Below are 26,021 nucleotides of genomic sequence, written 5' to 3'. Positions count from 1 at the left end.
TAAACCAATATTAGAGAGACTTGTGGTGGTCTCACTATGTCAATCTATATAAATTAATATTAGAGAGACTTGTGGTGGTCTCACTATGTCAATCTATAAAAATTAATATTAGAGAGACTTGTGGTGGTCTCACTATGTCAATCTATAAAAATTAATATTAGAGAGACTTGTGGTGGTCTCACTATGTCAATCTATATAAATTAATATTAGAGAGACTTGTGGTGGTCTCACTATGTCAATCTATATAAATTAATATTAGAGAGACTTGTGGTGGTCTCACTATGTCAATCTATATAGATTAATATTAGAGAGACTTGTGGTGGTCTCACTATGTCAATCTATATAAAATAATATTAGAGAGACTTGTGGTGGTCTCACTATGTCAATCTATATAAATTAATATTAGAGAGACTTGTGGTGGTCTCACTATGTCAATCTATATAAATTAATATTAGAGAGACTTGTGGTGGTCTCACTATGTCAATCTATATAAATTAATATTAGAGAGACTTGTGGTGGTCTCACTATGTCAATCTATATAAATTAATATTAGTGAGACTTGTGGGGGTCTCACTATGTCAATCTATATAAATTAATATTAGAGAGACTTGTGGTGGTCTCACTATGTCAATCTATATAAATTAATATTAGAGAGACTTGTGGTGGTCTCACTATGTCAATCTATATAAATTAATATTAGAGAGACTTGTGGTGGTCTCACTATGTCAATCTATATAGATTAATATTAGAGAGACTTGTGGTGGTCTCACTATGTCAATCTATATAGATTAATATTAGAGAGACTTTTGGTGGTCTCACTATGTCAATCTATATAAATTAATATTAGAGAGACTTGTGTTGGTCTCACGATGTCAATCTATATAAATTAATATTAGAGAGTCTTTTGGTGGTCTCACTATGTCAATCTATATAAATTAATATTAGAGAGACTTGTGGTGGTCTCACTATGTCAATCTATATAAATTAATATTAGAGAGACTTGTGGTGGTCTCACTATGTCAATCTATATAGATTAATATTAGAGAGACTTGTGGTGGTCTGACTATGTCAATCTATATAGATTAATATTAGAGAGACTTGTGGTGGTCTCACTATGTCAATCTATATAAATTAATATTAGAGAGACTTGTGGTGGTCTCACTATGTCAATCTATATGAATTAATATTAGAGAGACTTGTGTTGGTCTCACTATGTCAATCTATATAAATTAATATTAGAGAGACTTGTGGTGGTCTCACTATGTCAATCTATATAAATTAATATTAGAGAGACTTTTGGTGGTCTCACTATGTCAATCTATATAAACCAATATTAGAGAGACTTGTGGTGGTCTCACTATGTCAATCTATATAAATTAATATTAGAGAGACTTGTGGTGGTCTCACTATGTCAATCTATATAAATTAATATTAGAGAGACTTGTGGTGGTCTCACTATGTCAATCTATATAAATTAATATTACAGAAACATGTAGGGATCTTAGTATTCAATATCTATAAAAAGATATTGCTGGTGTTGTCACTGATATAAATCTTTTTAAGCAATATTACTTGGTAGTATCACCATGACAAATGTTTAGACTGGTAGACTGTTTTGTATTCAAATGCACATGGCAATGATACAGGGTGTCCTCGCACACAGTTCAGGACGATGTTAGGTGAAAGTTGGGGGTTCAGCATGACTTTTGTCAACTAATATGAGGCAGACTTGACTAAGTGGAGAACAACCACTATCATGGTTACTTTAGCTTTGTTTTACTTTCTCTTCAATGACGTACATGGTATACAGATAGTAAATATGATTTGTAAATTTGTACGGGATTCTGGTCACAGAGAAAGCTAAACACACAAACAAACAGACAGAAGTAAGATAGATAGACGAACAGACAGACAGAGACAGATGAACAGACAAACAGACAGACAGACAGACAGACAGACAGACAGGCAGACAGACAGACAGACAGACAGACAGACAGAAAGACACGGATGGATGGACGAAAACGCGCGCAATCATGCATGCACACTCACTCTCGCACACACACACACACACACACACACACACACACACATATATATATATGGTGTGTGTATATATATATATATGTGTGTGTGTGTGTGTGTGCGTGTGTGTGTGTGCGTGTGTGTGTGTGTGTGTGTGTGTGTGTGTGTGTGTGTGTGTGTATGTATATAAAGTACTATAATAGAAAGTACTATATTATAAAATACTATATTAAAAAGTAACTCTTCTGGTATGTGTACAGGCTGATGCTGACGGTAAAGGTACTAAAGTGAAAGACATCATGGATACGTGGACTCTTCAGATGGGCTATCCCGTTGTAACTATTAAACGTACCGGAGTAACCACGGCTAAGGCTGAACAAAAACACTTCCTTCTTGACCCGGATGCAAAGATTGAAGACAAATACGGAGACTTAGGGTAAAGACATTTATGGGCAACATTCAATAGTTCACTATTATAGATAAAAATCAGCATTCTTTTATGGGTCTTACTTACTCCATATACAAACGTTTGCCCAGTAAGTTTCGTTAACAATGAACCTTAACTAATATGACACGTTGAACAATAAGCAAAGTTTGCTTTGTTAACTTGATATAATGTAATTTCATGGCACGTGGTCTTACCTAATGCTATGTGATTGGATAAGGCATACCCTGATTTTCTTAGCACAGCAATATCTGAACATATTCAACATTATAGGAAAGAAAATAATATCATATATATTGAACAAATTTACTCCTAGCTATAAATGGTATGTGCCATTGAATTACGTGACTGAGAACGCGATAAATGATATTAAAGAGATTATGATGGACCCAAAGGAAGATAGCGGTGAGTAGTCATAACAACCTTGTGTATTAGAAGAACGAGAGAGAGAGAGAGAGAGAGAGAGAGAGAGAGAGTGTGTGTGTGTGTGTGTGTGTGTGTCTGTCTGTCTCTGTTTGTTTGTGTGTGTGTGTTTGGATAGACATTGATGATGATGTTGGCGATAATGTTGTTATTATTGTGGTGCTGGTGCTGGTTGTATTGCATGGTGCTGGTGATGGTTATACTGGTGGTGGTGCCAGTGGTGGTTGTGCTGGTGATGGTATTGGTGCCGGTGGTGATTGTGCTGGTGATGTTGGTGGTGCCGGTGGTGATTGTGCTGGTGATGGTGTTGGTGCCATTGGTGGTTGTGCTGGTGATGTTGGTGGTGCCAGTGGTGATTGTGCTGGTGCTGGAGTTTGTGCCAGTGGTGGTTGTGCTGGTGATGTTGGTGGTGCCAATGGTGGTTGTGCTGGTGATGGTGTTGGTGCCAGTGGTGGTTGTGCTGGTGATGGTGGTGGTGCCGATGGTGATTGTGCTGGTGCTGGTGTTGGTGCCAGTGGTGGTTGTGCTGGTGTTGGTGGTGGTGCCGATTGTGATTGTGCTGGTGCTGGTGTTGGTGCCAGTGGTGATTGTGCTGGTGATGTTGGTGGTGCTGGTGGTGATTGTGCTGGTGCTGGTGTTGGTGCCAGTTGTGGTTGTGCTGGTGATGGTGGTGGTGGTGCCGGTGGTGATTGTGCTGGTGCTGGTGTTGGTGCCAGTGGTGGTTGTGCTGGTGTTGGTGCCAGTGGTGCCAATGGTGACTGTGCTGGTGCCGATGGTGGTTGTGCTGGTGCTGGTATTGGTGCCAGTGGGGATTGTGCTGGTGCTGGTGTTGGTGCCATTGGTGGTTGTGCTGGTGATGTTGGTGGTGCCAGTGGTGGTTGTGCTGGTGATGGTGTTGGTGCCAGTGGTGGTTGTGCTGGTGATGGTGGTGGTGCCGATGGGGATTGTGCTGGTGCTGGCGTTGGTACCAGTGGTGGTTATGCTGGTGGTGGTGGTGGTGGTGCCGGTTGTGATTGTGCTGGTGCTGGTGTTGGTGCCAGTGGTTGTTGTGCTGGTGTTGGTGCCAGTGGTGCCAATGGTGATTGTGCTGGTGCCGATGGTGGTTGTGCTGGTGCTGGTATTGGTTCCGATGGGGATTGTGCTGGTGCTGGTGTTTGTGCCAGTGGTGATTGTGCTGGTGATGGTGGTTGTGCCGGTGGTGGTTGTGCTGGTGATGGTGGTGGTGCCAGTGGTGGTTGTGCTGGTGATGCCAGTGGTGGTTGTGCTGGTGCTGGTGCCGGTGGTGATTGTGCTGGTGCTGGTGTTGGTCCCAGTGGTGGTTGTGGTGGTGGTGGTGGTGGTGGTGGTGGTGGTGGTGGTGGTGGTGAAGTTGGTGGTGCCAGTGGTGGTTGTGCTGGTGATGGTGGTGGTGCCAGTGGTGGTTGTGCTGGTGATGCCAGTGGTGGTTGGGCTGGTGCTGGTGCCGGTGGTGATTGTGCTGGTGCTGGTGTTGGTCCCAGTGGTGGTTGTGGTGGTGGTGGTGGTGGTGGTTGTGGTGGTGGTGGTGGTGGTGGTAAAACTAAATTGAATGGTTTAAATATATTTTATGTTTGCCAGGATCTGTTGACTTGGATTTGACCGGTGTGTCTAGTGATGATTGGATTCTGGCCAATGTTTACCAGTACGGGTATTACAGGGTCAATTATGAAGGTGAAAACTGGATTAAATTAATGCAGCAACTCAATAATGACCATTTGGTAAGTAGTCAATATTAACCAGTACGGGTATTATTGGGTTAACTATGAAGGGAATACAAAGTAATAACCATTTGATAAATAGTCAATATTAACCAGTACGGGTATTATTGGGTTAACTATGAAGGGAATACAAAGTAATAACCATTTGGTAAATAGTAAATATTAACCAGTACGGGTATTATTGGGTTAACTATGAAGGGAATACAAAATAATAACCATTTGGTAAATAGTAAATATTAACCAGTACGGGTATTATTGGGTTAACTATGAAGGGAATACAAAGTAATAACCATTTGGTAAATAGTCAATATTAACCAGTACGGGTATTATTGGGTTAACTATGAAGGGAATACAAAGTAATAACCATTTGGTAAGTAGTCAATATTAACCAGTACGGGTATTATTGGGTTAACTATGAAGGGAATACAAAGTAATAACCATTTGGTAAGTAGTCAATATTAACCAGTACAGGTATTATTGGGTTAACTATGAAGGGAATACAAAGTAATAACCATTTGGTAAGTAGTCAATATTAACCAGTACGGGTATTATTGGGTTAACTATGAAGGGAATACAAAGTAATAACCATTTGGTAAGTAGTCAATATTAACCAGTACGGGTATTATTGGGTTAACTATGAAGGGAATACAAAGTAATAACCATTTGGTAAGTAGTCAATATTAACCAGTACGGGTATTATTGGGTTAACTATGAAGGGAATACAAAGTAATAACCATTTGGTAAATAGTCAATATTAACCAGTACGGGTATTATTGGGTTAACTATGAAGGGAATACAAAGTAATAACCATTTGGTAAATAGTCAATATTAACCAGTACGGGTATTATTGGGTTAACTATGAAGGGAATACAAAGTAATAACCATTTGGTAAATAGTCAATATTAACCAGTACGGGTATTATTGGGTTAACTATGAAGGGAATACAAAGTAATAATCATTTGGTAAATAGTCAATATTAACCAGTACGGGTATTATTGGGTTAACTATGAAAGGAATACAAAGTAATAACCATTTGGTAAATAGTAAATATTAACCAGTACGGGTATTATTGGGTTAACTATGAAAGGAATACAAAGTAATAACCATTTGGTAAATAGTCAATATTAACCAGTACAGGTATTATTGGGTTAACTATGAAAGGAATACAAAGTAATAACCATTTAGTAAATAGTCAATATTAACCAGTAGGGGTATTATTGGGTTAACTATGAAGGGAATACAAAATAATAACCATTTGGTAAATAGTCAATATTAACCAGTAGGGGTATTATTGGGTTAACTATGAAGGGAATACAAAGTAATAACCATTTGGTAAGTAGTCAATATTAACCAGTACGGGTATTATTGGGTTAACTATGAAGGGAATACAAAGTAATAACCATTTGGTAAGTAGTCAATATTAACCAGTATGGGTATTATTGGGTTAACTATGAAGGGAATACAAAGTAATAACCATTTGGTAAATAGTCAATATTAACCAGTATGGGTATTATTGGGTTAACTATGAAGGGAATACAAAGTAATAACCATTTGGTAAATAGTCAATATTAAACAGTACGGGTATTATTGGGTTAACTATGAAGGGAATACAAAGTAATAACCATTTGGTAAATAGTCAATATTAACCAGTACGGGTATTATTGGGTTAACTATGAAGGGAATACAAAGTAATAACCATTTGGTAAATAGTCAATATTAACCAGTATGGGTATTATTGGGTTAACTATGAAGGGAATACAAAGTAATAACCATTTGGTAAATAGTCAATATTAACCAGTACGGGTATTATTGGGTTAACTATGAAGGGAATACAAAGTAATAATCATTTGGTAAATAGTCAATATTAACCAGTACGGGTATTATTGGGTTAACTATGAAAGGAATACAAAGTAATAACCATTTGGTAAATAGTAAATATTAACCAGTACGGGTATTATTGGGTTAACTATGAAAGGAATACAAAGTAATAACCATTTGGTAAATAGTCAATATTAACCAGTACAGGTATTATTGGGTTAACTATGAAAGGAATACAAAGTAATAACCATTTAGTAAATAGTCAATATTAACCAGTAGGGGTATTATTGGGTTAACTATGAAGGGAATACAAAATAATAACCATTTGGTAAATAGTCAATATTAACCAGTAGGGGTATTATTGGGTTAACTATGAAGGGAATACAAAGTAATAACCATTTGGTAAGTAGTCAATATTAACCAGTACGGGTATTATTGGGTTAACTATGAAGGGAATACAAAGTAATAACCATTTGGTAAGTAGTCAATATTAACCAGTATGGGTATTATTGGGTTAACTATGAAGGGAATACAAAGTAATAACCATTTGGTAAATAGTCAATATTAACCAGTATGGGTATTATTGGGTTAACTATGAAGGGAATACAAAGTAATAACCATTTGGTAAATAGTCAATATTAAACAGTACGGGTATTATTGGGTTAACTATGAAGGGAATACAAAGTAATAACCATTTGGTAAATAGTCAATATTAACCAGTACGGGTATTATTGGGTTAACTATGAAGGGAATACAAAGTAATAACCATTTGGTAAATAGTCAATATTAACCAGTATGGGTATTATTGGGTTAACTATGAAGGGAATACAAAGTAATAACCATTTGGTAAATAGTCAATATTAACCAGTACGGGTATTATTGGGTTAACTATGAAGGGAATACAAAGTAATAACCATTTGGTAAATAGTCAATATTAACCAGTATGGGTATTATTGGGTTAACTATGAAGGGAATACAAAGTAATAACCATTTGGTAAATAGTCAATATTAACCAGTACGTGTATTATTGGGTTAACTATGAAGGGAATACAAAGTAATAACCATTTGGTAAATAGTCAATATTAACCAGTACGGGTATTATTGGGTTAACTATGAAGGGAATACAAAGTAATAACCATTTGGTAAATAGTCAATATTAACCAGTACGGGTATTATTGGGTTAACTATGAAGGGAATACAAAGTAATAACCATTTGGTAAATAGTCAATATTAACCAGTATGGGTATTATTGGGTTAACTATGAAGGGAATACAAAGTAATAACCATTTGGTAAATAGTCAATATTAACCAGTACGGGTATTATTGGGTTAACTATGAAGGGAATACAAAGTAATAACCATTTGGTAAATAGTCAATATTAACCAGTATGGGTATTATTGGGTTAACTATGAAGGGAATACAAAGTAATAACCATTTGGTAAATAGTCAATATTAACCAGTACGGGTATTATTGGGTTAACTATGAAGGGAATACAAAGTAATAACCATTTGGTAAGTAGTCAATATTAACCAGTACGGGTATTATTGGGTTAACTATGAAGGGAATACAAAGTAATAACCATTTGGTAAGTAGTCAATATTAACCAGTATGGGTATTATTGGGTTAACTATGAAGGGAATACAAAGTAATAACCATTTGGTAAATAGTCAATATTAACTAGTACGGGTATTATTGGGTTAACTATGAAGGGAATACAAAGTAATAACCATTTGGTAAATAGTCAATATTAACCAGTACGGGTATTATTGGGTTAACTATGAAGGGAATACAAAGTAATAACCATTTGGTAAATAGTCAATATTAAACAGTACGGGTATTATTGGGTTAACTATGAAGGGAATACAAAGTAATAACCATTTGGTAAATAGTCAATATTAACCAGTACGGGTATTATTGGGTTAACTATGAAGGGAATACAAAGTAATAACCATTTGGTAAATAGTCAATATTAAACAGTACGGGTATTATTGGGTTAACTATGAAGGGAATACAAAGTAATAACCATTTGGTAAATAGTCAATATTAACCAGTACGGGTATTATTGGGTTAACTATGAAGGGAATACAAAGTAATAACCATTTGGTAAATAGTCAATATTAACCAGTACGGGTATTATTGGGTTAACTATGAAGGGAATACAAAGTAATAACCATTTGGTAAATAGTCAATATTAACCAGTACGGGTATTATTGGGTTAACTATGAAGGGAATACAAAGTAATAACCATTTGGTAAATAGTCAATATTAACCAGTACGGGTATTATTGGGTTAACTATGAAGGGAATACAAAGTAATAACCATTTGGTAAATAGTCAATATTAACCAGTACGGGTATTATTGGGTTAACTATGAAGGGAATACAAAGTAATGACCATTTGGTAAATAGTCAATATTAACCAGTACGGGTATTATTGGGTTAACTATGAAGGGAATACAAAGTAATAACCATTTGGTAAATAGTCAATATTAACCAGTACGGGTATTATTGGGTTAACTATGAAGGGAATACAAAGTAATAACCATTTGGTAAATAGTCAATATTAACCAGTACGGGTATTATTGGGTTAACTATGAAGGGAATACAAAGTAATAACCATTTGGTAAATAGTCAATATTAACCAGTACGGGTATTATTGGGTTAACTATGAAGGGAATACAAAGTAATAACCATTTGGTAAATAGTCAATATTAACCAGTACGGGTATTATTGGGTTAACTATGAAGGGAATACAAAGTAATAACCATTTGGTAAATAGTCAATATTAACCAGTACGGGTATTATTGGGTTAACTATGAAGGGAATACAAAGTAATAACCATTTGGTAAATAGTCAATATTAACCAGTACGGGTATTATTGGGTTAACTATGAAGGGAATACAAAGTAATAACCATTTGGTAAATAGTCAATATTAACCAGTACGGGTATTATTGGGTTAACTATGAAGGGAATACAAAGTAATAACCATTTGGTAAGGGCTAATAAAAAGATTGTGTGGTTCCGATTACGTTCAGTTTAAGAATAGGTGGGGAAGGTAAATTTTGTATCTTATTTTATATCATATTTTTTTTCTGTGTGTCTTGTTCAGGTTTTCCATTGTTTTCCAAATGGTCTCTGTATTGTTTATTTCTTCCTATCAGATTCTAACAATGATCCTATGGTAACATAATATTTATTGTAACAATGATACCATGTTAACATAATGTGTATTGTAATAATGTTGCCATGGTAACATAATGTGTATTGTAACAATGATACCATGGTAACATAATCTAAAGTGTAACAATGATATAATTGTATTTTACCTTCATCAACGATAATATCAGAACAAAGTTAATTATGGAGAATAAGTTTTAATTTTAAAATGATCTACTTTCTAGTCTCATCAAAGTCATTTCTATTTCTCTCTTTCAGAGAATTCCAGTGATAAGTAGGTCAGCTTTAATAGATGATGCCTTCAATTTAGCTAGATCAGGTGACTTGGATCAGGTGACAGCGTTTGAACTCACAAAGTATCTGATTAAAGAAAAGGATTATCTGCCTTGGGATTCATTCATTAACGTTATCTACTACATCAGAGATATGCTGAGTAGAACCGGAGCATATGGTGACTTAGAGGTATGTCAATTGAGAGACAGACAGATAGACAGACAGACAGACAGACAGACAGACAGACAGACAGACAGACAGACAGACAGACAGACAGACAGACAGACAGACAGACAGACAGACAGACAGACAGACAGACAGACAAACAAACAAACAAACAGAAAGACAGACAGACAGACAGACAGACAAACAAACAGAAAGACAGACAGACAGACAGACAGACAGACAGACAGACAAACAAACAAACAGAAAGACAGACAGACAGACAGACAGACAGACAGACAGACAGACAGACAGACAGACAGACAGACAGACAGACAGACAGACAGACAGACAGACAGACAGACAGACAGACAGACAGACAGACAGACAGACAGACAGACAGACAGACAGACAGACAGACAGACAGACAGACAGACAGACAGACAGACAGACAGACAGACAGACAGACAGACAAACAAACAAACAAACAGAAAGACAGAGCGGCAGAGACAGACACAGACAGACACAGACAGACACAGACAGACAAACAAACAGGGGTCAATTACAACAGGTAATAGACTGAATATTAGACTAGCTTCACAGTCCATTTGACTATTTTGAAAAGTTTGATTTGAATTTAGAAGAAAATAGTTTCCGTATAATCAGACCTAATATAACTTGCAGCTCAGTTCAGTTTTAAGTTCAGTTGATTAAGGGACGAATATCTGCAGATAATGAAATCCCTCAGATCCTGTTTGTCGTGTGCGAAATTGCAAAACAATGTTATTGTTAAAGTTATGTGTGTCCTTTGACATTATTATGGGGTTCGGCAAATCATTCCATTTATTCATTATGTGACCTGGAAATAAATATTTGTGTATGTCTAGTTTTGCGGGTATACTTTTTCAAGTTTATCACTGTGTCCTCTTGTTGCATTTATCAATGTTGTTCAATATTTCATAAACCTCAATCATGTCCCTTCTGATGTGTTGAGTTTCTAGTGTTGTAAATCCAAGCATATCATTCTCTGTTTTGCCATGACATTATCTTATTGCAATATAGGACTATATGGTGACACAGGTGCAGAGTTTATACGAAGATTTAACTTGGGATGATAGTGAAGAGGATCACATCAAACAGTAAGTAGTGTTAGAAAGTATTAAGTTCGAATAAACGGACATGTCCAGGTCTGGTTAGGGACCGGTCAGTTTCTTCAGCATGGGGGGGGGGGGGGGTGGGTTGGTAGGGGGGGTCACCCTGTTTTTGAAATTGGCAGTAGGGGGGGGGGGTCATGCTGTTTTGAAAATTGTGGATAGGGGGGTCATTGTGTTTTAAATTGTGATGGAAGAAAAAAATCCTTTCTATTATGGCATATAGCCTTGTCTGAAATGTGGTACATGTCAATATTTGTTCTTGTCCCTGTTTCTTACATGAATTCTTTAATATTATTTATTAGTTCAAACATAACTATACATATACATATACATGTATTACCTAGCTACCACACTAGTTACAGAACATGTCATGTAAATGCTTGGCTGTTTCACAATCAATGCTTCACTTATATTGCAGTTTGGGGCAAAAGTGAACTTGTGACTTGAAGGTTTCGTAATGGCAATTTTCATAGATAGTTTATGAATGAAGTTAATCTAAATTGTTCTACTCGTCATGTTATTGACACTACAAATCACCACATCTCATCAGATTCCAGTTTCTATTATACACTAGGTATGACCACCTAAAGTTCTCTAACATACCGGTGACTTTATTATACATATATTAATGCCCCTATACTAATGTTACATGTCTATTTTATGTGATATAGGAAACTCATTTAAAACGTACATTTAGGTTAGCTTTTCGAAGCTTGGAAATATTACCTCAAAGGTTATGAATAACCTAAACATTGCCTTAGTATCTCAAGCAAAAAACTCCATATCTGCCAGGGGGAAAACCCCAAGGACTTCCTCACCCCCAGAGGTCACTCATGCATTCAACCAACAATCAGATGCACCAACAACCTTTTTACTGTCATAATGGTATTAAACTTTTCTTAAATATTTTCACCCTATTCTAATTTGAGATGATATTGTCTTTTCAAGATGTGAAATGTTTGCCAAGATAGTCTAAAATTGCCTTAATCTCCAAATCTCCCCTACCAATGATACTACCATTAGATGTGCTGACCTTTACTACATGTATATAATGATGATATAATTTCAACCCTTAGTGTAAGTTATAAAGAATAGTTTCTGATACTTGCTGTCTTGTAAAGCATTGATTAAGTTATAGCTTGAAGGGTCTAAATAGCGTAAATATTGGCTATAAGAGTAAAAATCCTTCAGGGCTTCTAGAGGGAGACCCCCTCAGACCCCCCGCATGAGGTGGACATATCCCAGTCTCAAGCTCTTCCCCTCTTACTGTCAAGATGCTATCAAAGTATATTTCAAAAGTATTTCAACCCTATGTAGTTGTTTTTTACATGTTGGTGTTGTCTTGTAAGGCTTGGAAATTATTGTCTGAAAGGGTCTGAATAGTCTCAAAATTGACTTTTCAGGGAAAAAACCTCCAGGGCTTCTAGGGGGAGACCCCCTAGGACCCACCCCCACCCATGAGGTGTACACATCCCAGTCTCAAGATCTCCCCCCCTACCTTTTACTGTCAAGATCCTATTAAACTATATTTCAAAAATATTTCAACCTTATGTAGTTGCTTTTTACATGTTGGTGCTGTCTTGTAAAGCTTGGAAATGATTTTCTAAAAATGTCTGAATAGTCTCAAAATTGACTTTTCAGAGTTAAAAACCTCCTGGGCTTCTAGGGGGAGACCCCCTAGGACCCCCCATGACAGCTGTACATATTCCCTTCTCAAGCTTTCCCCCTACCTTTCACTGTCAAGATGCTATTAAACTCCTTTTCAAATATATTTACCCTGTGTAGTCAATAATTATAATTATGATAGTGCTAACCCGGGATCTTATAAAGTAGATACAAGACAGTAAAGCAGTCCACACTGAGTCATGATCAAAAAAATACCTGTCACTCATGCGAATATCATATATGGGGGGGGGGGGTCATCATGTTTTAGAATAAAGTGATGGGGGGGGGGGGTTTCAGCCTGTTTTGGGTTTTACAGATAGGGGGGGTCAGTGACTTTTTGTCGGCCCGATTTAAGAATCCACCGCCCCCCCCCCCCCAGGCTGGAGAAACTGACCGGTCCCTTAGAACATCTGCTTTTTATTTGAATCCCGACGTTTCGACTGTGCACAGGGCACAAGAGCTAAAATACAAAACAGTATGAAGCAAAAAATAAGAATACAGAAATTGAACAAAAAGCTAAAATGAATCCAATAAAACTGTGCTAAACTGTGTAAACTAAAAGGAAAAAGAACAACAACTGAAACGGTAAGACAAGAACAGCAAAAATGGCCCACCTAAAAAACAAGAGAGCGTAGGAGTGCGTATAGGAGTGAAATTGAAAATTTGGCAAACTGGCCACGGTGTAGTGTCAACAATCTTGAACTGAATGTTAACAAAACCAAAGAAATAATCATCGATTTTAGGGAGTGCAATATGACTCATGCTCTGATTAACATCAGTGATAGAACAGTTGAAATTGTTTCTATATTTAAGTTTAAGCATTCAACTTTCAAATCGTTTGTCTTGGTAAACTAATACTGATTACCTGGTGAAGAAGGCACAACAACGTCTATATTTTCTGAGGCATTTTTGAAGAAAATTGGCATGAGTAATTCCATTCTATTCAACTTTTATCGTAGTGTTATAGAGAGTATTTTAACATATGCTATCACAGTCTGGTTCAATAATATATCCAAGAATGAATTAAATACACTTGAGCGGGTTGTGCAGACAGCACAAAGAATCATCGGCACAGAATTGCAATCATTACATTCCATTTATAAGTCACGTACTATGCACAAAGCAAAAGCCATTATTCAGGATTCTAGCCACCCAGCACATGATTTCTTTAAACTTTGACCCTCTAGTAGGCGGTATAGGACCATCAGAACAAGAACAGAACGTATTAGGAAGAGGTTTTATTCATCTGCGATCCGTATTTTAAACCGAACATAGACATCTACCGCCTGTTTTATTATAACTTGTCTTAATATTGTTTTTAGTATCGTGTGTGTTTTATTGTCTGTTGTGTCATTCTTTTATATTCTTAGTTTTATTCCTGTTTTGTTTTTTTATGAACTCATTTGATAAATCAATTTCCAATGCTTTCTTAGCATATGACAAATAAAATTAAAAAATATAAATATATAAAGTGATGTTAGAGAAAGATCTCCTTAAGTGTGATTAAAAAACAAGGTATGGCACCCTGGCTGGGTGACTACTAGTGCTTTTGTTGATGCCAGGTGGATTGAGTGTACTACATGCAACCAAGGCTTTTTCTGACTAGAGCATCACGGGAAAAGAACTTGGAGATACAAATTAATATAATATCTGTGAAACTTTGATTATGGGTATTAAAGTGTTTGGTGACTACTGTACTTGTGTTGGATCTAGTGTCGCATTAATGCACATACGTTTTTATCATCCGAGGCCAGTTTCACCGATATAGAGGAGGAAATGACATGGTTTGCATATTTTACCGTATATAACATTCAGTGATATGCAGTTGATGTCTCCTGCCATTATTATTCTACGACAATGACGTAATGGTTTATTGTATGACAGTATTTTATATTGTGACAATGACGTCATGTAGTTCATTCTATCTTTTTATAATGTCATGACAACAGTTCATTGTATTATTGTATTAGTTTACGACAATGACATAATACAGTTCATTGTATCATATTATTTTATTACAATAGTTCATTGTATTATTACATTATTTTACGACAATGACATAATACAGTTCATTGTATCATATCATTTTATGACAATAGTTCATTGTATTATTGTATTATTTTATGACAATGACGTAACACAGTTCATTGTATCATACCACTATAGCTTCCATCGTGAGAACATTCTAAGTACTGCTTGTCGCTATGGTAACCAGGACTGCATCAATGAAGCTAAGAAGCAGTTCAAAGAATGGATGGAAAATCCTGGTATAAACAAGTAAGTGTTGTATGTTGTTAATATCTTGATAAACACCCATTGCCATCATATCAAAGCAATTGTATTGTGTACATGTATCTAAATCATCTTTGAATGAGGCTGAAAAAATGCAGGCAAAATACTAAAGGCTGTATTTGGCATTCTTAAATATTGTAGAAGCTATTATGACTATTATGTGACGTTTGCTAGTCAATATACCAACACTTCCACCATTCTATAACTTAATAACTGACTATTATGTGACGTTTGCTAGTCAATATACCAACACTTCCACCATTCTATAACTTAATAACTGACTATTATGTGACGTTTGCTAGTCAATATACCAACACTTCCACCATTCTATAACTTAATAACTGACTATTAGGTGACGTTTGCTAGTCAATATACCAACACTTCCACCATTCTATAACTTTATAACTGACTATTATGTGACGTTTGCTAGTCAATATACCAACACTTCCACCATTCTATAACTTTATAACTGACTATTATGTGACGTTTGCTAGTCAATATACCAACACTTCCACCATTCTATAACTTAATAACTGACTATTATGTGACGTTTGCTAGCCAATATACCAACACTTCCACCATTTTATAACTTTATAACTGACTATTATGTGACGTTTACTAGTCAATATACCAACACTTCCACCCTTCTATAACTTAATAACTGACTATTATGTGACGTTTGCTAGTCAATATACCAACACTTCCACCATTTTATAACTTAATAACTGACTATTAGGTGACGTTTGCTAGTCAATATACCAACACTTCCACCCTTCTATAACTTTATAACTGACTATTATGTGACGTTTGCTAGTCAATATACCAACACTTCCACCATTCTATAACTTTATAACTGACTATTATGTGACGTTTGCTAGTCAATATATACCAACACTTCCACCATTCTATAACTTTATAACTGACTATTATGTGACGTTTGCTAGTCAATATACCAACACTTCCACCATTCTATAACTTAATAACTGACTATTATGTGATGTTTACTAGTCAATATACCAACACTTCCACCATTCTATAACTTAATAACTGACTATTAGGTGACGTTTGCTAATCAATATACCAACACTTCCACCATTTTATAACTTAATAACTGACTATTATGTGACGTTTGCTAGTCAATATACCAACACTTCCACCATTCTATAACTTAATAACTGACTATTAGGTGACGTTTGCTAGTCAATATACCAACACTTCCACCATTTTATAACTTAATAACTGACTATTAGGTGACGTTTGCTAGTCAATATACCAACACTTCCACCATTTTATAACTTAATAACTGACTATTATGTGACGTTTGCTAGTCAATATACCAACACTTCCACCATTTTATAACTTAATAACTGAATATTATGTGACGTTTGCTAGTCAATATACCAACACTTCCACCATTTTATAACTTAATAACTGACTATTATGTGACGTTTGCTAGTCAATATACCAACACTTCCACCCTTCTATAACTTAATAACTGACTATTATGTGACGTTTGCTAGTCAATATACCAACACTTCCACCATTCTATAACTTTATAACTGACTATTAGGTGACGTTTGCTAGTCAATATACCAACACTTCCACCATTCTATAACTTTATAACTGACTATTAGGTGACGTTTGCTAGTCAATATACCAACACTTCCACCATTCTATAACTTAATAACTGACTATTATGTGACGTTTGCTAGTCAATATACCAACACTTCCACCATTCTATAACTTTATAACTGACTATTATGTGACGTTTGCTAGTCAATATACCAACACTTCCACCCTTCTATAACTTAATAACTGACTATTATGTGACGTTTGCTAGTCAATATACCAACACTTCCACCCTTCTATAACTTTATAACTGACTATTATGTGACGTTTGCTAGTCAATATACCAACACTTCCACCATTCTATAACTTAATAACTGACTATTAGGTGACGTTTGCTAGTCAATATACCAACACTTCCACCATTCTATAACTTTATAACTGACTATTATGTGACGTTTGCTAGTCAATATACCAACACTTACACCATTCTATAACTTTATAACTGACTATTATGTGACGTTTGCTAGTCAATATACCAAGTTGACACTTCCACCATTCTATAACTTAATAACTGACTATTATGTGACGTTTACTAGTCAATATACCAACACTTACACCATTCTATAACTTAATAACTGACTATTAGGTGACGTTTGCTAGTCAATATACCAACACTTCCACCATTCTATAACTTAATAACTGACTATTAGGTGACGTTTGCTAGTCAATATACCAACACTTCCACCATTCTATAACTTAATAACTGACTATTATGTGACGTTTGCTAGTCAATATACCAACACTTCCACCATTCTATAACTTTATAACTGACTATTATGTGACGTTTACTAGTCAATATACCAACACTTACACCATTCTATAACTTAATAACTGACTATTATGTAACGTTTGCTAGTCAATATACCAACACTTCCACCCTTCTATAACTTTATAACTGACTATTATGTGACGTTTGCTAGTCAATATACCAACACTTCCACCATTTTATAACTTAATAACTGACTATTATGTGACGTTTGCTAGTCAATATACCAACACTTCCACCATTCTATAACTTAATAACTGACTATTATGTGACGTTTGCTAGTCAATATACCAACACTTCCACCTTTCTATAACTTAATAACTGACTATTATGTGACGTTTGCTAGTCAATATACCAACACTTCCACCTTTCTATAACTTAATAACTGACTATTATGTGACGTTTGCTAGTCAATATACCAACACTTCCACCCTTCTATAACTTAATAACTGACTATTAGGTGACGTTTGCTAGTCAATATACCAACACTTCCACCATTCTATAACTTTATAACTGACTATTATGTGACGTTTGCTAGTCAATATACCAACACTTCCACCATTTTATAACTTTATAACTGACTATTATGTGACGTTTGCTAGTCAATATACCAACACTTCCACCATTCTATAACTTAATAACTGACTATTATGTGACGTTTGCTAGTCAATATACCAACACTTCCACCATTCTATAACTTAATAACTGACTATTATGTGACGTTTGCTAGTCAATATACCAACACTTCCCCCATTCTATAACTTAATAACTGACTATTATGTGACGTTTGCTAGTCAATATACCAACACTTACACCATTCTATAACTGTATAACTATTATGTGACGTTTGCTCGTCAGTATACCAACAATTCCACCCTTCTATAACTGCTAATGATATTATAGAGTTGACCTTTAACCTCGATAAAAAAGTAAGGACTAGGTTTTGATATAGGTTTGTTGTTCACAAAATCTTAAATCTTATTATGGCATTTGTCAATCCAAAGTATATTGGTTGACTTACCTGTATTATATTAGTCAAACAATGACTCTTTTCTTTGTCTTACATAATTACAGTAAGTGTATTCATAATACTAACTTTTGAATTCTATCTGAATTCAGAATCTCAGCTAACTTAAAATCGCTTGTCTACTGCAATGGTATACGTCATGGTGGTGTAGAAGAATGGGACTTTATGTGGAGTAAATACCAACAGGAAAGTGACTCAGGAGAGAAATCCAGACTACAATCAGCAATGGCATGTAGTAATGAACCCTGGATTCTAAGCAGGTCAGTTTGTTAGCTATTATATTATAGCATTACCAATTCCAGTGAATTTTGTGACGTCATCGCTGTACATTATTACTGATAATGTACAGCATCGCATCGCATTGGGCATCGCGGCCCCGGAATGAGCATAACAATACAAGCTTAAGTCCGTATTTAAATGAGATGAGATTTGTTCTGTTTCTTCATACGACTAGGTATTTAAAAAAAATCTATGTTGTTACTTATGATTGTAATTTCTACTGTTTAAAAATACAACGCATTCATGAAACAAATTTGTGTTCACAGCAGTTCATTGAAGTGTATATATATATGTGTGTGTGTGTGTGTGTGTGTGTGTGTGTGTGTGTGTGTGTGTGTACGTACGTGTGTTGCTATGATTAGTATTCAGCTTCCGGGCCGAACATGGCAGACGATGTTCAGCGCTGTGTATATTATACGTTGTTTTGCGTTTCTCGGTCTACAAATTCACTGGAATTGGCAAAACTATAAAATAAAAACAAAAATGTACGCCCTCCCAGTCAAGCAAACTTTGCACTCCATAATGGGCTCGGCTGTCGCCTCGCCCATTATGTCGTTCAAAGTTTGCTTTCGTCCATTATGGGCTGGGAGGGCGTACATTATTGTTTAAATAATACATACATACACATACATACATACATACATACATACATACATACATGCATGCATACATGCATACATGCATACATACATACATACATGCATACATACATACATACATACATAGTAACTGGTAATGGTGTTTATTTTAAAAGATACTTGGAGTATTCTATGGATGGTGACAAGATCAAGAAACAGGACGCCTCATACACTATAAGATATATTGCTGCTAACTATGTTGGACGAGCTCTGGCTTGGGATTTCTTTAGAGCTCGATATGATGATTTGTTTGATATGTAAGTTGCATTCATTGTATGTATGTATGTATGTATGTATGTATGTATGTATGTATGTATGTATGTATGTATGTATGTATGTATGTATGTATGCATGCATGCATGCATGCATGCATGCATGCATGCATGCATGTCTGTCTGTCTGTCTGTCTGTGTGTGTGTGTGTGTGTGTGTGTGTGTGTGTGTGTGTGTGTGTGCGTGCGTGCGTGCGTGCGTGCATGCATGCATGCATGTATGTATGGAATGTGTGTTGACAAATTTTTGTTAAATCTTTACATACATAACGGACTCGTCATTTTCTTCAGCCCAGGGTGTTGATGGATAGGTGATTGGCGGATAGGGGGTTGGTGGATAGGGGAAGGGGGTCATGTTTTTGTAACTGGAAGTAGGTGTGGGTCATCTTGTTTGAAAATATTGAATTGGGGTCAAGGGGCACTTGGTAATAGAAGAGTCAATCATTCCTACAATGGCTCTTTACTGTGCAAGTTTTTCCAACTTGATGTTCTTTACTTCACCAAGTATAATTATGTTGAAACCTTGCTTAACTACATATACATATATTTCTACCATACTAGTTACTGTATTTGTCATGTAAATCTGTAACATAAAAATCATGCACGTAAAATTAAGCTTTCCGAAGCTATAAAATTATTGTCTAAAATGCTCTGGCAACCTTCCAGTAAACACACCCCTCCTCTCCCCCTTTCCAGGTAAAAGACTTATCAGCATTTCGAAGTATTACCCCCCTTGCTATTTTTGCTATCATAATACTACTAAAGCTAAATTCTTTTAATTATTTGAACTCGGTGTATATAGATTAGTTGATAATTAGCCCCAACTGGACGTAGTGCGGGACGGGGCTTATAGATTGGGCCCCTTCCGTCCGTGCGTCCGTAGCCATTTCCTAGACATTCATTCACCGATTTCTTTCAAACTTAGTAAATGGCTAATGAATTATGACCTACATATGCACGTCAATTTGCTTTGGGATATGATGCAATTTAGCCGACATAGAGCCATTTTGATTTGTTAATTTGTCATGAGCCATTATTCAGTCATATGTGAACTGACTTGGTTCAGTTCTAAGACAAGACTAATGAACTATCGCATACACATGACAGTGTTATTTTAAACAAAGTGGTCAATTACATAATCGATACAAATACCAATACAAACTTCTTACGGCAACTGGCCTAAACATAGCCTAACTGGAGTCATATAACACAATAAAGACAGGAATCAGAGTACAGAGTACAAGCGGTCAATATCAAAAGCAATACACATTATCACATGCCAAAACAAAATTGCTGTAAAAACCTCACAAGAGTACAACCCATTGACATTGGTGTGATGGTTCAAAACGTTTTTTGCACAACTTAACCTGTGTAATAAGGATGAGTCTGACCATCGCAAAGCAAGTTTGTGTGTGTGTGTGTGTGTGTGTGTGTGTCTGTGTGTGTGTGTGTGTGTGTGTGTGAGTGTGTGTGTGTGTGTGTGAGTGTGTGTGTGTGTGTGTGTGTGTGTGTGTGTGTGTGAGTGTGTGTGTGTGTGAGTGTGTGTGTGTGTGAGTGTGTGTGTGTGTGTGTGTGTGTGTGTGTGTGTGTGTGTGTGTGATCTCTGACACTACTGGCTCAATGCTTTAATATGACATTCTGTGGACAATTCGACATTTCGTTGAAAGCCTGTTCAAGTTTTACCTAGTCACACCACAAATATACACTGAGCAATAATAATTTTACAATTGGTCTAAACTTTTACATTGCTCTTTATGCAAACTATGAATTTACATGGTAAAAGTGTTTCATACAATTTAATACATCACACTACCATGGCCTTCATTGTGGGGACTTAGTCATCTCCGAATACTGATTGTTACATGAGGGTGCTTTCTTGTAAAATATTTAATATTCAACACATAGTCAAGCAGACAACTCTATGAGTCACAATGGTTTACTTAGCTTGTGAAAGATCTGACAGGGGAGGGGTGGGGAGGAGAGGTCGATCATATAGAAATGAATGAATGACTGAATGAATAGATAGATAGGGGATGTCAGTCTGTTTGGGTTGTACAGGGAGATGGCCAGGTCATTGGATTTAGATTAGCCTGATGAAATAATCCATCAAACCAAAGTCAGGTCAAAGATACTGACAGTCCATAAATTGGCCATTTTGGCCTATCCATCAAACCAAAGTCAGGTCAAGGATACTGACAGTCCATAAATTGGCCATTTTGGTCTATCCATCAAACCAAAGTCAGGTCAAAGATACTGACAGTCCATAAATTGGCCATTTTGGCCTATCCATCAAACCAAAGTCAGGTCAAAGATACTGACAGTCCATAAATTGGCCATTTTGGTCTATCCATCAAATCAAAGTCAGGTCAAAGATACTGACAGTCCATAAATTGGCCATTTTGGCCTATCCATCAAATCAAAGTCAGGTCAAAGATACTGACAGTCCATAAATTGGCCATTTTGGCCTATCCATCAAATCAAAGTCAGGTCAAAGATACTGACAGTCCATAAATTGGCCATTTTGGTCTATCCATCAAACCAAAGTCAGGTCAAAGATACTGACAGTCCATAAATTGGCCATTTTGGCCTATCCATCAAACCAAAGTCAGGTCAAAGATACTGACAGTCCATAAATTGGCCATTTTGGTCTATCCATCAAATCAAAGTCAGGTCAAAGATACTGACAGTCCATAAATTGGCCATTTTGGTCTATCCATCAAATCAAAGTCAGGTCAAAGATACTGACAGTCCATAAATTGGCCATTTTGGCCTATCCATCAAATCAAAGTCAGGTCAAAGATACTGACAGTCCATAAATTGGCCATTTTGGCCTATCCATCAAACCAAAGTCAGGTCAAAGATACTGACAGTCCATAAATTGGCCATTTTGGTTCATCCATAAAAACTGTATGCTGTTTATAATAATGTGTGTTGTATGTTGTAGTAGTGGTATTTTTTTCATCTGCAATAAAGACACAAAACAGCCAGTTAATGCTAGGAACCTTCATTGCATGATTTACCTTCAAGTTGGTAACCCGTCATTGAATGGTTCACTTTGGTAACCCATCATTGAATGATTTACCTTGGTAACCAGTCATCGCATGATTTACCTTGGTAACCCGTCATCGCTTGATTTACCTTGGCTACCCGTCATTGCATGGTGTACCTTGGTAACCCGTCATCGCATGATTTACCTTGGTAACCAGTCATTGCATGGTTTACCTTGGCCCATTGCTAGTAGTTATCGCTTACTATTCTAACTATAGTAGTTTTGTTACGTTACATTACATTACATTATACATAAATATATTTTCCACTTTTTGCATTTTTGCTACATTGTGATATCATGTCGTTTTTTGACTTTGATCGTCCATTCCTTCATTACAAGTAAAATGACAAAACCTTGATCGACAAGAATCATACTGAACACTGCTACAATTTATCGTCTGACTCAACAAAAATCTTACCATCAGAGATATTTACCGAGCAAGACGATAAAATGTAGCAATGTTACAGTAACCTATTTGTCAAATCAGACGACATTTTGTGTCAGGTTTCTTGATTTTACTTCTATAAATAATGGTACTATTGAACTTCATAAATACAGAAGGCAATGACATGAATGTGGGTGATGACGTCGACAAGTGATTCAACGTCACGCTATCAAATGACGATACGTCATCAAATAATGATACTGTACTTCACTTCACCAAACGAATGTCAACATCATCAAATAATGTTTACATTATCAACACATCACCAATACCTGGCATTTATTTTATATGTAAATATGTATGCATGTATTACTAAACACAGTGGCTGATTGGCTGTCTATTTTCTCTCTCTCTCTCTCTCTCATGCCTGTATGACGTAATAACTAACAATGCCCATATAAGGTATGGAAGCGGTTCGTTCACCTTCTCTCGAATTCTGACGGCAGTCACCATACAAATGAACACGGAATTTGATCTGCAGCAGGTATGTTTGTACATTATGTCACAACAATGATTGAAATCTACAATTTAGGTACTCAGCTTGGTCTTGTGATGTCGAAGATCAAAAAATGAAAGTAAAAGATGATTATAAAAAATAGTACTATTTCCAGTTGATATAGATTATGTATTATTATATATTCCTTACCATCTAAATGTCAGAAAAATGATACAAATATAATACGAAGACAGAATTTTTACAACAAACAATGAAACATCTACCTTTAACTCTACAGAGTGATGTTATGAACAAATCTCGCAGTGAATACCTAAATTGGATTTCATTTATTGTTCGATCTTTCAGTATGGTAAATCAGATACAATGATACACATATCTGATATACCAATGATGGAGGTATTATACAATGTATGGACCTCTTTCCAGGATGGAGGTATTATACAATGTATGGACCTCTTTCCAGGATGGAGGTATTATACAATGTATGGACCTCTTTCCAGGGTGGAGGTATTATACAATGTATGGACCTCTTTCCAGGATGGAGGTATTATACAATGTATGGACCTCTTTCCAGGATGGAGGTATGATACAACGTATGGACCTCTTTCCAGGATGGAGGTATTATACAATGTATGGACCTCTTTCCAGGGTGGAGGTATTATACAATGTATGGACCTCTTTCCAGGATGGAGGTATTATACAATGTATGGACCTCTTTCCAGGATGGAGGTATGATACAACGTATGGACCTCTTTCCAGGTATGGATCTAGTCTGTTTACTTGGAGCAGAATTCTTAAAGCAGTTACCAAGCAACTCAACACAGATTTCGAACTGACACAGGTAGTACACATTTATACTTTGGTTAATGCTGACAATGTGCTCATGTAGAATAGGGTCGACAGACAGACAAACAGACAGACAGACAGACAGAGACAAGAGATAGACAAACAACAGACAGACAACAGACAAGAGAGACACAGACAGACAGACAGACAGACAGACAGACAGACAGACAGACAGACAGACAGACAGACAGACAGACAGACAGACAGACAGATAGATAGACAAGATAAATACGATGCTACTTTCGATGACAGAGTATACCACTTCTAATGAAGGGATGTCATTTCTGGTGAAAAGGTATTTCAACTTCTGAGGAGGTGTGTCACTTCTGATGAGGGGGTGTCACTTCTCATGATGGGGATGTCACATGTGAACATTGCCTAAGTGATGGATACGCCACTTCCCACGAGGATGATATATGTGATTCTATGATTTTATTCAACCACACTTTATATCTATTTTGCAGCTTGAAGACTTTGGAGCAGCCCATCCAAATCTTGGCTCCGCAGCTCGTGCTTATGAACAAGCCATTGAAGGTACCAAAGCCAACATTAAATGGATGAGGGATAACATTGAAAGTGTTCAGAGGTGGTTGAATGCACAGTAATGATCACCATAGCAATGGTCGCCATAGCAGTTATCACCATAGTGATGCTCAACGTTAGTTATAGACACCAACGTGATGGTTGTTAGTATTGTATGCAGTTTCATATGACGTCATAACTGTATATTACAGTTTCACATGACATTATTTTCATTTAATATAAGATTCTGATGTGTAGCTATAATATCCATTTTATCATTAGTATATTTTGAGATTAAATCATTTGCAGTATTTTAGTAGTAGTGATGATGATGATGATGATGATGATGATGATGATGATGATGATGATGAGATATATATCAATCTTATTTCTGAGGTAACATTCTGTGAATATTTAAACAGTTGTGTAAATTACTTAAACTGGAACAAAGGCAGGACTGATGTCATGAAGTCGTAAAAAGTCGCTGTCACCACCTATACATTCTGCAATTTGCCTTAAAATGTGAGGAATAAAATTATTCAAATTCGCCACGAACCAATTTCTCGTGTATTGAGGTAGGGAATTCTGGGTATGGTACCCACTTAATACCTATGCTGATGTCACCAAGAACATTTATGTAGTATTAATTAAGTTATAATTTTGATTTTTGATTGCTAACTCGGACTACATTTCTGATGTATTTTATTAATTACAAATCATATCAATATTTCAGATAAATGTCGATATTTCAAAAGACTTCTTTAAAATACTTACGGTTCAAATCAGTATATTAGAGTTATGATAACAATAAACAGATAGTGAGTCTCTCTCTCAATGTAGCACCATATCTTGTATTATCGTGGTAGCACAACTCCCCCCCATAGTATAGTGGTAACACCCCCTCTTTCACAGTGCCATAGCACCC

The 26,021-nt window shown here is 36.2% G+C and overlaps 1 protein-coding gene across 1 annotated transcript in view; it reads left to right on the top strand.

The window, feature by feature from the left end:
* LOC144449956 (aminopeptidase N-like) overlaps nucleotides 1–25,348 on the top strand; it is a 103,807-nt gene extending 78,459 nt beyond the window's left edge. The window contains exons 8-17 of the mRNA XM_078140521.1: nucleotides 2,283–2,458; nucleotides 2,784–2,872; nucleotides 4,487–4,626; nucleotides 9,880–10,083; nucleotides 11,119–11,195; nucleotides 15,042–15,152; nucleotides 18,682–18,849; nucleotides 19,623–19,763; nucleotides 23,674–23,755; nucleotides 25,039–25,348. Coding sequence (XP_077996647.1) covers nucleotides 2,283–2,458; nucleotides 2,784–2,872; nucleotides 4,487–4,626; nucleotides 9,880–10,083; nucleotides 11,119–11,195; nucleotides 15,042–15,152; nucleotides 18,682–18,849; nucleotides 19,623–19,763; nucleotides 23,674–23,755; nucleotides 25,039–25,179 — 1,329 coding nt within the window. The 3' untranslated portion in view covers nucleotides 25,180–25,348. The remainder of the gene's footprint in view (nucleotides 1–2,282; nucleotides 2,459–2,783; nucleotides 2,873–4,486; nucleotides 4,627–9,879; nucleotides 10,084–11,118; nucleotides 11,196–15,041; nucleotides 15,153–18,681; nucleotides 18,850–19,622; nucleotides 19,764–23,673; nucleotides 23,756–25,038) is intronic.
* The last annotated feature ends 673 nt before the right edge of the window (nucleotides 25,349–26,021 follow it).

The sequence above is a fragment of the Glandiceps talaboti genome, chromosome 19 (genome assembly GCF_964340395.1).
Source record: "Glandiceps talaboti chromosome 19, keGlaTala1.1, whole genome shotgun sequence".
In the NCBI taxonomy this organism is placed as follows: domain Eukaryota; kingdom Metazoa; phylum Hemichordata; class Enteropneusta; family Spengelidae; genus Glandiceps; species Glandiceps talaboti.
Note: the sequence above shows the minus strand (reverse complement) of the source record. Positions and strands in the feature narration are given on the sequence as shown.